Raw genomic sequence first — 15,430 nt, 5'->3', positions numbered from 1 at the left:
ACATGTAAGTCAGTCACTGGTTGTCTGTCATTATAACCTTTTTACCATTAAGCAGTGGTTCCCAAACCCCTTTACCTCTTTACCTGATGTCTGAATCCAAGTATCTGCTTAATTAGCGCCTCCCAAGCAGCTCTATATAATACTCTATCTAATCCCTAGGGGAACATGGACCCCAGGTTTGGAACCACTGCAGTAGTGGCCAGTAGTATATAGAACTTGTGGAGGAGAACATAGAACATTCCTATGTCATTATATATGACATAGGAATATATTTATATTTATATGTAATATTATTGGCCGCGGGGCCACGGTGGATAAACCAGGCCAGCGTGGGACAATATTACTATGTGTGCTGCCATTTCTGAGAAAGGTGTGGACACTCACATCCCCAGTCTTGGCCCATACAATACACAGAAGCTCCTCATCTTCTTGGACCGTCTTCATTCTGATTTGATCCCTGAGAATGAAAGAGGTCTCGTAGGGCCTCACCTACCAAAGTATGTAACTGTGTGGGACAATGTGAAGTTCCACCGTGGCCGCTCATCAGAGCCTGGTTCACTACTCAGCCAAGGATGGTCATGGTCCTACCACCTTACTCTCCTTTCCTCAGTCCTGTTGAGTTTTTCTCCACTTGGAGGTGGAGAGTGTTTGAGCATCAGGCTCAAAATCACAGGTCCTTGCTCAATCCAATGGTTTTACAATGGTCATGATATTACAGGAGATCAGTGCAGGGGATGGTTGTGACATGCACAACGTTTCTTCCCTCGTTGCATCACAAGGGAGAATAAACGCTGTGATATGGACGAGAATCTGTGGCCAGACAGACAGAAGTGTGAGGATGGACAGGAGAGGGAGCGTGATGGTCAGGAGGGTGAGGATGAGGGTGAGGATGATGGACAGGAGGGTGAGGATGAGGGTGAGGATGATGGACAGGAGAGGGAGGATGAGGGTGAGGAGGGTTTAGTTTTGAAGCATGAGTGAATGGTGTTTGTTCTCCAGCTGATGACGTCCCATCAAGCTACAGGTCTACAGGTCTAGACTGGTAGGGGGACGTCCCTGGCCCTGTTTAAACCTGGTTCTAGTTCAGTTTAAACCTGGTTCTGCGTGGGTTTGTTTGCTGGGAGTCTGAATCTAAGGCTGCTAACGTGGCCCCGGTGAGGATTAGATGCTAACGAGGTGAAGAACAGCGTCAGCCAAACAGAGGATTGGATCTCAGGATCTGATCCAGGTCTCAGAGGAGACGGTTTCTCTGCCTCCCCTGATAGATTCAAATCTATGTTTACATCCCTTCTCCCTCCAGCTGATGCTCAGACTTAATCTGAGTATTTTGTATTTAAATACAATGTTTTTTCTGTCCCATGTTCAGACCTGGATTGGTCCTGCCCTCCAGTGGCTGATCTGAGAACTGCAGCATCACAGCGTTTACTCCAGTTATTTTATAGTAATTTCCCTCTAATAAATCTGCTCTTTAGTCCGATACATTTTATAGTGTCAGCAACTATTTACCAGCTCTAGTCCTTTTAATAACCACCACCAGTCTGTACATACAGAAGGTCTTTATATTTATATTCTTCTCTATATGTTTCTCAGAGTGCTGTTAGTTTTGCATATTTGTATTATAATTCAAAATGTTCAATTTGTTATTGTTTCTTGTATATATTTTTGTCAAATTCTACTATGACAAGGACGTTTCCCGTACATATACATTCATACAACATATACATGTATATACATACAGCAGTGTTTTATGTCTTATGATTATTTTTTATAAAGAAAAATAAATAAACCAAGCATTTCAAGATGCACATAGTGTAGGTCTGTCATTCACTACCATGTATGTGCTACATTTAACTTCATCCAGCAGATGTCGCCACATTTAATGGAATCAAAATGTCTCAGTGTCACATCAGTGTCACCTGGACACGTCCTTTTATCTTACTTTAGCTTCAAGTACCCATCCATCTATTTATTTGTATTTTGCTGACACTACTGTGTAGTTTTTACACAGCATTATGTACATATATGTATATACAGTATATATATATATATATATATATACACACACACACACACACATATATGTACACATATGTGTATATATATATATATATATATATATATGTGTGTGTGTGTGTGTTTCCAAAGGTAGACTGATACTTAGCCTATTCCTATGACGTTAGCTCTGTTGTTATCCTGTTCCTATGACATTATGTGTGTACTACCTCCCCTCCTCCTCTCAGTGAATTCACTTCTTGCTGATTCTCAACTGAAACTTGGCGACCTTGTTGAGATCCATAAAACGCCTGGACTGTCCCGCTCCACCCCGACACACCTTCATTATCTCACACTGTCTGGAGAAATATTAGCAGAACTAGTTGAACAGTAATGAGTGGATCTGAGGCAACTGGGCAAAAAAAAAAAAACCTTAAACCAAACCCCATCGACAAAGTTTGATCATATAAACAGGGCATTTTTAAAAACATTGTACCCGACATAACAAAAGTATATTTGTGCAAAAACAAATGGGGGAAAGCCCCTAATACGGAAATATAAGATATTGCTCTGTTTAGATGGGACAGAAGTATCACGCAAATACTGGTCACTGTCAAAAATGTAAATTGTATGTATTTGTACCATCCTCGTGTGATACCCGGTTGATTTTTCTGCTGACTAGAGGGAATGAAAATATCATCTGGACATAAAACTCTTGCTGAGCTTCTGAACAGGAACTCAGGCACCTGGCATCTCAGCATATAGAATAAAATAACAAAGAAGAAAAATAAGAAGAGGAAAGAAAATACAAAACCACAGAACGCAGTAACTGAGCTCTTGTCCTGGTTAGAGATAAAGAAAAAGCCAAATGAAGAAATCAGTCATGTAGAAGTAGATATTCATCTTTAACTGAGAGGGTTCATGAAGGGAGCAATGTTAAAAGTGAGCGCTTCTCTGGTTTCATTTTTATAAACATTAAACATGCTGATATTTCCCAGGAGTCAAATTTCTGGGTCTTTATGGCGTCTGAAATAGTGGCTAAAAGTCGTCTCGATAAGGACGAGTCCATATGAAGCAACTTTCCTTCATTCACCTTCCTCCTCTGGACATGATCCACTGATCTTATCTAACCTGTGTGGGCTGAGGGAGGTTCTATGGTTCTGTGGATGTTTAGAGGAGACCAGTAAGTCTGGGATCTCTCCATCTTTGTAACTACAAACCAGCTCTGGCTCCACAGTCTGTCAGAAGAGTAATGTTGGAGTCAGCATCTAATCTGAAGGAACTTCCATTTTTTGTGTGTGTGAGAGATTGGATTTAGAAGATAACTGCTCAAACTCACTATTATATTTGCTCATTAATTGCTCATTTGCATCCAGTGGTTTATTGACCTGACTCATGTGTTGCAGCAATGTGTTAAACAAACTATAATGGAGTCGCACCAAGCGACCAATCAGACTCCAGCACCGCCTCCTCTGACCTTGATCTGAGGAATTCCTGCCCATGTGTTGGGGCTGATGTGTAAAAGTCGGGTCCAGGGAGTTTCAGAGAGCAGAGAGTGAGTCAGCTGGTATTTAAAGGCCACACCCCGTCCTGTTCTGGATCATAACGGAGACTCTGCTGCTGCTGATCTGCTGCCTCTCTGCTGCTCTGACGGTAAGAAAACATGAATCCAGACGGTTTGAGTCAGAGCTTCTGGTTCTTTAAACACGGCACGAATACTGGGCAGGTTCTGAAGTTAAACCCTAGAATGTTATCGTGGGACAGAAGCTCACGGTTTTACTTTTGTGATTTTTTGTCGGATGTTTACTGTTTACTGAGTTAAATCCTGATGAATGAATGTCGCATATCTGGTTCTGGTCTCATGTCTGGTTCTGGTCTCATATCTGGTTCCTGGTCTCATATCTGGGTTCTGGGCTCATATCTGGTTCCTGGTCCTTAAACTAATGTAAACATGCATTTGTCACATTAGAACATCATCAACATCATCACATTAGAAACATCAGGACACTTGTTCTTCTTCATGGTTCCTAATAAACCAGGTCAGAGGGGGGACCTTGTAGACCACATTAGACCTGATCAGACCTGAGGATGTTTCCTGGATCTTCTCTGATTGGCTCATTGAAAACCACATGACACTAAACCTCACTGAGAGGAACCAGGAACCACGTTAGCACATATGGTTCCTGGTCCACGGAGGGTTCAACATAAACACGATAGATTATTTTAACGTCTGCTGACTGGAACATATTTCATTACTTCTTGCTAAATGCTAAAATACAGACTATTGATTAAAAACCAGGCCTTTTATGAGTATTAATAAACCTGGAAGGACCTTCCCATGTAGAAGTAAATCGGTCTGATTGGACGTGAAGCTCTGAGACTCTGGGACTGTTTGTAGCTGCTGTTGCTCAGAGATGAAACCTTCACTTCCTGGAGTGTTTTGTAACAGGGTCAAAGTTGGACAGTTTTCCGGTAATGACTTAACAACACTGGAAAAGCTGGAGCTACACTCCACATTCCTGCGTCTCTGGCTCCTTATCTGCCGCCACTCCCTCAGGAACGTCCCGGTCAATAAATCAAACGCACCTCAGACTCTGGACACTATTGTTCATCTGTGTTTACAAAGTCTGAGGAGGAAACCAGTGTTTCCACTTCTGTTCTCTGCAGGGCATTCAAGACACGATCAGCCACAACATTATGACCACTGACAAGCACGCTAAGTGGGAACATCTCATCCTCAGAGTTGGTGTAAGAAGCAGGCGATGGACCAGACTTGGGTGTCGACTAAAGTCAAGTCACTGTATTTCTTTAGCACATTTAAAACAACAGAAGTTGATCCAAAGTGTTTTCCAGAAAGAGCAGATAAAAACATCTGACTCCACATGAGTAAAACCCAATGAAATGCCAAATAAAATAATAAAATACAAGTGCAATAAGAGAGTGGGTGAAATATAACAGGAGCACAATAAAAATCAGTTTAAAATGAGCCAGGATGGGAGTCCAGTCTGGGTCCTGACCCGGGATCAGTCTGATCCAGAACCACATAACTGGCTCAACAGAAACTCAAATAAATCAAAGTGAATGAAAGTGGGCTCCAGTACCTGTGGTCAGGGGCCTTGACTTACATCCTCCATGGTTATTATCATCTGGCTGCATGAACCAATCAGAGCTGCAGTTCAAACAAACAGGGAGAGGACAACACAAACAATACTTCCTTTTAACACATCCCATAATGAATTCATTCCAGTTCCTCAGAACAATAAGTTGATCAAACCATTTATAGCACAACAGAAACTAAGGAGACGCTTCAACAGGATCCTGTTTGACAAATCCTTCTTCTTTAAATGTGAGTGTTTAGCTTCATCCAAACTCAATAATGGAAATAAAAGTCAGTTCTTCTCTGTCCAACAAATCTCAGAAGAATTAAAGGAAAGAGTCTGAGGTGAAGGTGGAGCTCTGTAGCTCATCGTTCGTCGTCTTTCTTTTAAAGATGGATTAGTTTCCTATGAAACAAATGAAACAGTGTGAAGGTGTAACACCGATGCTTGAATGTTGCAGGTGAATCCATCATGGCGCTGGTGTCTGAGTTTCTGGGTCAGCTGACGCTGTCGTACGGAGGGGTGAGTGTTTCATGGTTCATGTCTGAGGTCATAACGTGTTTTCAACTCTAACCAGGAGACAAATACATTCATCCTTCATTTTAAAACATCAGCACAGTTCTCAGGCTGACTGAGAACAAACATTTAAACCCACATCCACAAAGAATCAAACTCACTTGAACTTGAACTTTGTGTGAAAGCTTCTTGTAGCTTAGTGAAGTTTTATTTCCCGTATCTGACCCGGATCCTTCCTGTTTTACTGCTGTAATAAAGCAGATAAAGGTTTGTTCTCCATCCGAAGTTCATCTCATCTATCAGACAGATGATTAACTGACGACTCCTCAAAGACTCAGCTCAATAAATCAGCTGAAACAACTGGACCTGCTGGGTTTGGCTCTGACTCATTTTAGAAACCTGGTCTCTACTGTGTCTCCACATGTGTCACCAGACAGAACTGGAGACCTGGTCTCAGTCTGTGTCAATCAGCAGCAGCGCCACCATGTGGTCAGTATAATACTGTATCAGCTGCTGCCTCTGATGGATCTCTACCTACCACTGGACCAGAACCAGGGACACATGGACGGAGACTTGGAGACATGATCCAGATTTAGGAACCAGATGAAAAGACTCATGATAAGTTCTTTATTTTAGAGACAAAGACTCAGATTAGACCTGAACCCTGGAAGCTTCTTCCATCCTCAGGTCTCCACTGTATAACTCTGAGGGCGTAGAACACATATTATTTATTTAATGTGCAATAATTCATGTTCACCTCATCTCATATACCAGCACACATTCCCTGTTTACTGGGGGACATGTTGTACACATTGTTATATATATGTTTCCTATATTTTTTACATTCTCTTACTTATTCTTCTTGCTCTTTGTTCTTAACACTGTTATTCTGGGTTGGAGCTGCTGTAAAGAAAAGTAATTTCCCCCTGGGATTACAGTGATTACAGATATTACTGAACAATGTTGGAATCAGTGGCTAATTCATTTTTGGTTTCTTGCTGCTGTTGAACTTTAAGAACGTGATGAACCGGAGGAAAAGGAGGAGGTAGAAGTAGGAAAGAGTTTCTGCTCAACCTTAGTGACAACACAGGATTGTTTCCACTAAAGGAGCTGAATAGGACGGAGCTACGTTTTAAATGTTCACCTTTGCTCTCCCAGCTTCGTTCATCTTTCTTTCTAACGTTACTTCTTTCAACAACTGGCTGTTTTGCTTCCTCAGAGTTTGTGTTCATCCTAAATGTCGAGCTCACGCATGGTTTTATTCCAGTCAGACAGAAAACAGCACATCAAGTGTTTAAATGGTGAGTTTCTTTCTCCATCCTCAGCAGGAGGAAGAGCCCAAGTTTCCCACGGTCGTGTCGGCTCGAGATTTTGACCCGTCCAAGGACGCTGCCAGAATTGAGACGGCCATCAAAACTAAAGGTGAGAATCCAGGACAGGAACCAGTCCAACCACGACACCATGACGCCAGGGAGACAGATAGTTACTGCTGCTGGAGTTTAACACACTCTGACTGTCTGGTTTGGACTAAACCACTTTCCAGAAGGGGATAAAAACTGCCCACACATTGCTAGTGTCCCATTACCACCTCCTGAGAACCTTAACCTGAACCCTAGTCCCGATACAGCAGCAGGGCCTGTAACACTGTCAGAGACATACTGACGCATAACGGGACTAGACCAAAGATACTGACATAGAACGGGACTAGACCAAAGATACTGACATAGAACGGGACTAGACCAAAGATACTGACGCATAACGGGACTAGACCAAAGATACTGACGCATAACGGGACTAGACCAAAGATACTGACGCATAACGGGACTAGACCAAAGATACTGACACAGAACGGGACTAGACCAAAAATACTGACACATAACGGGACTAGACCAAAGATACTGACGCATAACGGGACTAGACCAAAGATACTGACGCATAACGGGACTAGACCAAAGATACTGACGCATAACGGGACTAGACCAAAGATACTGACGCATAACGGGACTAGACCAAAGATACTGACGCATAACGGGACTAGACCAAAGATACTGACATAGAACGGGACTAGACCAAAGATACTGACATAGAACGGGACTAGACCAAAGATACTGACGCATAACGGGACTAGACCAAAGATACTGACATAGAACGGGACTAGACCAAAGATACTGACGCATAACGGGACTAGACCAAAGATACTGACACATAACGGGACTAGACCAAAGATACTGACACATAACGGGACTAGACCAAAGATACTGACACATAACGGGACTAGACCAAAGATACTGACATAGAACGGGACTAGACCAAAAATACTGACGCATAACGGGACTAGACCAAAGATACTGACATAGAACGGGACTAGACCAAAATACTGACGCATAACGGGACTAGACCAAAGATACTGACATAGAACGGGACTAGACCAAAGATACTGACGCATAACGGGACTAGACCAAAGATACTGACGCATAACGGGACTAGACCAAAGATACTGACGCATAACGGGACTAGACCAAAGATACTGACGCATAACGGGACTAGACCAAAAATACTGACATAGAACGGGACTAGACCAAAAATACTGACGCATAACGGGACTAGACCAAAGATACTGACGCATAACGGGACTAGACCAAAGATACTGACGCATAACGGGACTAGACCAAAGATACTGACATAGAACGGGACTAGACCAAAAATACTGACGCATAACGGGACTAGACCAAAGATACTGACATAGAACGGGACTAGACAAAAGATACTGACGCATAACGGGACTAGACCAAAGATACTGACATAGAACGGGACTAGACCAAAGATACTGACGCATAACGGGACTAGACCAAAGATACTGACACATAACGGGACTAGACCAAAGATACTGACGCATAACGGGACTAGACCAAAGATACTGACATAGAACGGGACTAGACCAAAAATACTGACGCATAACGGGACTAGACCAAAGATACTGACATAGAACGGGACTAGACCAAAGATACTGACATAGAACGGGACTAGACCAAAGATACTGACGCATAACGGGACTAGACCAAAGATACTGACACATAACGGGACTAGACCAAAGATACTGACGCATAACGGGACTAGACCAAAGATACTGACACATAACGGGACTAGACCAAAGATACTGACGCATAACGGGACTAGACCAAAGATACTGACGCATAACGGGACTAGACCAAAGATACTGACATAGAACGGGACTAGACCAAAAATACTGACGCATAACGGGACTAGACCAAAGATACTGACATAGAACGGGACTAGACCAAAAATACTGACGCATAACGGGACTAGACCAAAGATACTGACGCATAACGGGACTAGACCAAAGATACTGACGCATAACGGGACTAGACCAAAGATACTGACATAGAACGGGACTAGACCAAAAATACTGACGCATAACGGGACTAGACCAAAGATACTGACATAGAACGGGACTAGACCAAAGATACTGACGCATAACGGGACTAGACCAAAGATACTGACACATAACGGGACTAGACCAAAGATACTGACGCATAACGGGACTAGACCAAAGATACTGACATAGAACGGGACTAGACCAAAAATACTGACGCATAACGGGACTAGACCAAAGATACTGACATAGAACGGGACTAGACCAAAGATACTGACGCATAACGGGACAAGACCAAAGATACTGACGCATAACGGGACTAGACCAAAGATACTGACGCATAACGGGACTAGACCAAAGATACTGACATAGAACGGGACTAGACCAAAGATACTGACACATAACGGGACTAGACCAAAGATACTGACATAGAACGGGACTAGACCAAAAATACTGACGCATAACGGGACTAGACCAAAGATACTGACGCATAACGGGACTAGACCAAAGATACTGACGCATAACGGGACTAGACCAAAGATACTGACACATAACGGGACTAGACCAAAGATACTGACGCATAACGGGACTAGACCAAAGATACTGACGCATAGGGACTAGGGCGGCAGTAGCTCAGTTAGAACGGTCGTCCGATAACCATAAGGTTGGCTGTTCGATTCCCTATCCCACCTTGCATTGTGTGGCAGCCGTTCATGTGTAACAGGTGTGTGCGTGTGATTAGGGCACGAAGGAGGAGGAATCTTTGTTTCCTGCGACCATTTAATCCTGCAGAAGACATCAAAACATACATCAGCCTTCTGCCTTTCTTCACCTCTTCTCCCTCAACAACACAAACGGGACTGTGCGTGGGCAGAGTTTTAAAAACAACAGAAAAACGTTTATAACAAAACAGTGCCACCTGGTGGCGAGAAGAACACACAGCGTGGGGTGGAGTGACGATACAAAAATAACAAAATCCTAACCTAACAAAATAAATCACATACCTGCAGAATGAACCTCTGCACCTCTTCTCCTAAACATGCAAAACGTTCTAGTGTTTACACGAGTGGGACGCGACCTAATGCTGCATAAGCTACATAAAGACATGAAACAAATCGCGCCAAAACCATGAAACTAAAAACATGCATAAAACTTATATTAACGATCAAAACAACACAAAACTACCTGGTAACATAAAGTATGAAACAGAGAACATCATACACCGAAGATTTCAACATAAATGACTAGATAATCAAAGAAAATGATACAAAATAACCGCAGCATTTTCTCACATAACTTACCCTCAACGCCACAAACGGGCCCGTGAGGCGGAAGGGGAGGAGCTACGGGAGCCCAGGAGGTTCATTTCCACAGGGAAATTCATAAAATAATAGTAGATGAAAATAACCCATAGAGATAAAATTCATGAATACTCAAAATAATCATTAAATGATAAATAAAACTTACAGATACATATTGGAAATAATTATTAATAAAGTTCAATTTTAACTCTGTTACACATACAATCGTAAGCGCTTTGAGCATCTGGAAAAGCACAATATAAATCCAATGCATTATTATTATTATCATTAGAACACAGCTACTGACGCATAACGGGACTAGACCACAGCCGTGTGTTCAGTGTGAAATGAGTGAATCTTGTTTGTCGGTGCAGGTGTGGACGAACAGACCATCATCGACATCTTGACCAGACGCAGCTACAAGCAGCGCAGAGAAATCGCCTTCGAATACGAACGAATCAGCAAGAAGGTGAAAGATCATGATAATAAAGATTAAATACGAATTAATTGTCAAGCCTGATTTTAAGCTATTGACATTAAATCCACTTCAGTCCTAATCAAAAATACCCAATGTTTTCATTTCTGACCTTTAACCCTTTATATGCCAGTGACTGTGATGGCAGCGCTTATTTTTGTAAATAAGTTAAAAAATATATATATTTCCATTAATCTAAATGCAAACTGGCTTTTATATATACAAATACAAATCCAGAGTTACTTTACAGTTTGATGGTTGAAGAAAGGCTTCTAGGATCATCTGTATTCGTGTTTTTTGTTTCCCAGGATCTGATCAGTGCCCTGAAGGCGGCGCTGTCCGGCTCTCTGGAGGCCCTGATGTTGGGTCTGATGAAGAGCACAGCCCAGTACGACGCCTCGGAGCTCAGAGCCTCCATGAAGGTCTGTTTGTTCTCTCCTCCCTGTAGGTGGCGCCATGGCGTCGATTTAACTTTCATTTGTGGCGTTTTCACGTTCAGGGCCTGGGGACGGACGAGGAGACGCTCATCGAGATCGTCTGCTCCAGAAGCAACGAAGAACTGACGGAGATCAAGAAGGTCTACAAAGACAGTCAGTGTTTCAGGAATAAAACCTGACCCATAATGTCAGCAGAAGAAATAACAGAAGAATAAAACACTTAAAGCTGCAGTTAAATGTTAAATTTGCTCTATGGAGGCACCTGGTGCCAGCTGGAGGCCACTACAGAAACATTTATAGTTGCACATGCACTGAAAGATAAGACGAGGTTTTACTGAACTGAACTGATAAGTTTTATTTAGTGTATTACACAGAAACACATTAACAACATTAATATTAAAATCTAACACGTATAAGTTCCTGAGAATCAGTTTAATTATCTGTGATTTAAAGATGTCAACATTTAAACATTTGAACCAGTAAACGTGTGATATTTTCAGTTTATGATCTAATTATAGATTATTCTGGTATCATGTGACACCATGTCTTTACATTAATAATAAGTTAGATGTTTTAGTTCTGTTACAGCTTCTTAAAGTCAGATGATTTGAACACAAATCAAAGTTCCTCTTAAAGTCATCAAATATTAAAAAGCTAGCATCCTACTGTTAAACCCAACGCGACGGCTAGCGTGCTAGCCTTAGCATTAACATTAACATTGGCTTGGTGTCTGTGCAGTGTTTAAGAAGGACCTGGACAAAGAAGTAGCAGGAGACACGTCAGGAGACTTCGCCAAACTGCTGCTGGCCCTGGTCCAGGTACGACCAGGTCACCTTGCTCCACCGTGGACAATTCATTAACCAGCTGCCCATATTCTGCAGTTTATTATTATAATAATTATTATTATTATTATTATAATTATTATTATTATTATTATTATTATTATAGTTTGTCATCGATTGTTTGTCTCCAGACAAAGAGAGACGAGCCCTCCAACGTCATCGACTATGAGAAGATAGATGAGGATGCCAGAGTGAGTCAATCACCCATCTATCCATCCATCCATCCATCCATCCATCCATCCATCCATCCATCCATCTATCTATCTATCTATCTATCTATCTATCTATCTATCTATCTATCTATCTATCTATCTATTCATCCATCCATCCATCCATCCATCCATCCATTCATCCCTCCTTCTTCTTCTTCTCTGTAGTGTCTGTATGAAGCTGGAGTCCAGAGGAAAGGAACTGACGTGGCCACATGGATCACCATCTTTTCCCAGAGGAGCGTCCCCCACCTCCAGAGGGGTCAGTAATTACTAATTAATTCATGTCCTCCTCCATGTCCATGTCCTCTACACCCTACATGTTTCTGTCCCTACTAATCTATAGTAGGTGATTAGATCTGGACCCATGGAGGAGGAGGAGGAGGAGGAGGAGGAGGGTCTGATGTGATGACGTTAACCTGTGAATGTGTGAATGTTTGTGTCAGTGTTTGAGAGGTATAAGAGCTACAGCCCCTTCGACATGAAGGAGAGCATCAGGAAGGAGGTGAAGGGAGATCTGGAGAAGTCCTTCCTCACTCTGGGTATGTCCACCAGACACCAAGCTGTCGGGGGGGTCATTTAAAACCTCTTCTTCTGAGGACGGGGGTCCTTTAAAACCTCTTCTACTCTTCACAGTCGAGTGCTTTGAGAACAGACAGCTCTACTTCGCAAACAGACTCAACGACGCCATGAAGGTGGGTCCAGTCAAAACCAGAAACAAGTCTGTGGTCTGTCCTCTGATTGGCTGTCTGTGGTCTGTCTGTGGTCTGTCTGTGGTCTGTCTGTGGTCTGTCTGTGGTCTGTCTGTCCTCTGATTGGCTGTCTTCTGATTGGCTGTCTGTGGTCTGTCTGTGGTCTGTCTGTCCTCTGATTGGCTGTCTGTGGTCTGTCTGTGGTCTGTCTGTGGTCTGTCTGTCCTCTGATTGGCTGTCTGTGGTCTGTCTGTGGTCTGTCTGTCCTCTGATTGGCTGTCTGTGGTCTGTCTGTCCTCTGATTGGCTGTCTTCTGATTGGCTGTCTGTGGTCTGTCTGTGGTCTGTCTGTCCTCTGATTGGCTGTCTGTGGTCTGTCTGTGGTCTGATTGGCTGTCTGTGGTCTGTCTGTGGTCTGTCTGTGGTCTGTCTGTCCTCTGATTGGCTGTCTGTGGTCTTGTGTCTCAGACTAAAGGGGCCAAGGAGAAGGTGTTGACCAGAGTCATAGTTTCTCGCTGTGAAATCGACCTGATGAAGATCCGGACGGAGTTTAAGAGGCAGCACAGGAAGTCGCTGTATCAGACCATCGCTGTGAGTAACGTCGCACACTGAGCACCACACAACCAGCCTCCTATCAGACGTAGATTTTAACAGAAGACAGAACGCATGGTTCATTTAGTCCACGTACAGGACATGTCCTCATCGCAGAAGCGGGCTGTTTGTCCCTGTCCTCTGTCCCTATGATGGGTCTAGACCCATTAACAGTCCTAGGCCCGGGGTCCAGGAGTGAACGGGGACAGAAGTTCAGGCTGGAGAGTAAACAGATGTCAGATTTGTCCTCATCCACAGAGTTTCTATTTAAACCTCAGCGTCCTCTAAGACACAACACACCTGAAATTACAAAAAGAAAAAGAATTAATAAAGATATGAGAATTTTCTGTTAATAATCACGAATAATTCATCAATAGGACGTGAGGGCTAAAGCGACAGTGTTTATTCAGTCAGATCTACCTCTTTAGTTTCCTAATGTTGTGTTGATATGTTGTCGTGGTTGTGTAGGAGCACACTAAAGGAGACTACCAGAAGGCTCTGCTCAGTCTCTGTGGAGGAGACGACTGAATCCAGCTCAACTCCATTTCCCAGAAGGCCGCGGGGTTCCACCTGCCACCTGTTGCCATGACAACGCGCCTCCTCTACGTGCTATAATAAAGATAATAAAAAGGAAATTTGAAGTGTTTGTGTGTTTGAGTGATGACCAGCAGGGGGCAGCAGAGGCCTGATTTAGACCTGGACTCATTTACCAGAGATAGAGATGAGACGAGCTCTTATCGTCACTAGGAGTCTGTCCCAGATGTCATCGGACGAGGGGGGGTTAAATTATATTATATTATATTATATTATATTATATTATATTATATTATATTATAATGTTCCCAGGAAATAAACATAGAAGTTGTAAAGTGTCCTGGTTGATGAAGGGTCTCTCCAGGCTGAGACCCCCCAACCCCCCAGTCCATATCCCATCAGCCCCTCTGCTCTCATCCAGAAGACAAATCACCACGACGACCACTCCAGCATGAACCTCCTCCTCCTCCTCCTCCTCCTCCTCTGGTTTTTGTCTTGATTGACTCCACCAGTCACTAACAGGGGCCCCTGATCCGGTGGTTCTTGTTTGATGTCTTTGTGTCTTTGTTCGACCTGAGATAAATTCACCTCTGGACTTTAAGTCTATGAAACAGAACCAGAGACAAACCACCTGCTTTTAAGCAGAAATGCATTTTTATTTTAGAAAGTAAATTGAATGTTCTCTCTTTTCTATTTTCAGTTTTCCTTCATTGCTTTGACTTTATCCTTCTCCTTGTGGAGGCGCAGGAGGAGGAGGAGGAGGAGGAGGAGGAGGAGGAGGAGGCGCAGGAGGTGTTATGATTTGTGGATGTTAACAGCTCATTTAAAGGAAGAAGTCATTACTGAGAAGTTTCTTCCTGAGTGATGCAGAAAGCTGCAGGTCACTAATGTGATGAGAGGCAACAATTAAAAGCCTCCTGGCTAATTAAGCTCCACCTGCTCCTCCTCCACCTCCTCCTCCTCCTCCTCCTCCTCCTCCTCCTCCTCCTTCTTCACGGGGCCTCGGATGAAAGCACCTCCTCCGGCTAATCTACAGAGAAACTTAAAAACTACAAGATAATGAAAACCTGCACAACTCCACCCAGACCTGGAGCCCTTTATAGAACAGGATCCTAATACTACTACTACTAATACTGCTAATATTACTGCAAATACTGCTAATTTACTGCTAATACTACTACTAATACTGCTACTAATACTGCTAATATTACTGCTACTACTAATAATAATACTGCTAATATTACTGCTAATACTACTTCTACTAATACTACTACTAATACTGCTACTACTACTACTAATACTGCTAATATTACTGCAAATACTTCTAATATTACTGCTAATACTACTACT

General features: G+C 42.8%; 1 protein-coding gene across 2 annotated transcripts; it reads left to right on the top strand.

The window, feature by feature from the left end:
• The first annotated feature begins 3,504 nt into the window (after positions 1-3,504).
• On the top strand, positions 3,505-14,181 carry LOC125005570 (annexin A2-like). Of its 2 annotated transcripts, none has more exons than XM_047581018.1 (13): positions 3,505-3,645; positions 5,551-5,612; positions 6,935-7,028; positions 10,676-10,770; positions 11,085-11,198; positions 11,276-11,366; positions 11,952-12,031; positions 12,187-12,246; positions 12,433-12,526; positions 12,711-12,806; positions 12,901-12,959; positions 13,424-13,546; positions 14,015-14,181. In XM_047581018.1, the coding sequence occupies exons 2-13, from the start codon at positions 5,562-5,564 to the stop codon at positions 14,072-14,074; spliced, it is 1,017 nt and encodes a 338-aa protein (XP_047436974.1). In that variant the 5' UTR covers positions 3,505-3,645; positions 5,551-5,561; the 3' UTR covers positions 14,075-14,181. The 2 variants fall into 2 exon arrangements, with proteins under 2 accessions (XP_047436974.1, XP_047436973.1); XM_047581017.1 differs by having other exon boundaries at positions 3,507-3,645; positions 6,932-7,028.
• Positions 14,182-15,430: the final 1,249 nt, after the last annotated feature.

Source organism: Mugil cephalus, chromosome 3 (genome assembly GCF_022458985.1).
Source record: "Mugil cephalus isolate CIBA_MC_2020 chromosome 3, CIBA_Mcephalus_1.1, whole genome shotgun sequence".
Lineage (NCBI taxonomy): Eukaryota > Metazoa > Chordata > Actinopteri > Mugiliformes > Mugilidae > Mugil > Mugil cephalus.
This window is presented reverse-complemented; position numbering and strand designations above follow the sequence as displayed.

What these genes read in the sequence shown, in the direction of transcription:
- LOC125005570 (XM_047581017.1), top strand. Translation starts at nt 5,562, where the DNA reads ATGGCGCTGGTGTCTGAGTTTCTGGGTCAGCTGACGCTGTCGTACGGA. An exon ending in TGACGCTGTCGTACGGAGGG is followed by an intron (nt 5,613 to 6,931) that starts GTGAGTGTTTCA and finishes CTCCATCCTCAG; the next exon opens with CAGGAGGAAGAGCCCAAGTT. An exon ending in TGCTGCTGGCCCTGGTCCAG is followed by an intron (nt 12,032 to 12,186) that starts GTACGACCAGGT and finishes GTTTGTCTCCAG; the next exon opens with ACAAAGAGAGACGAGCCCTC.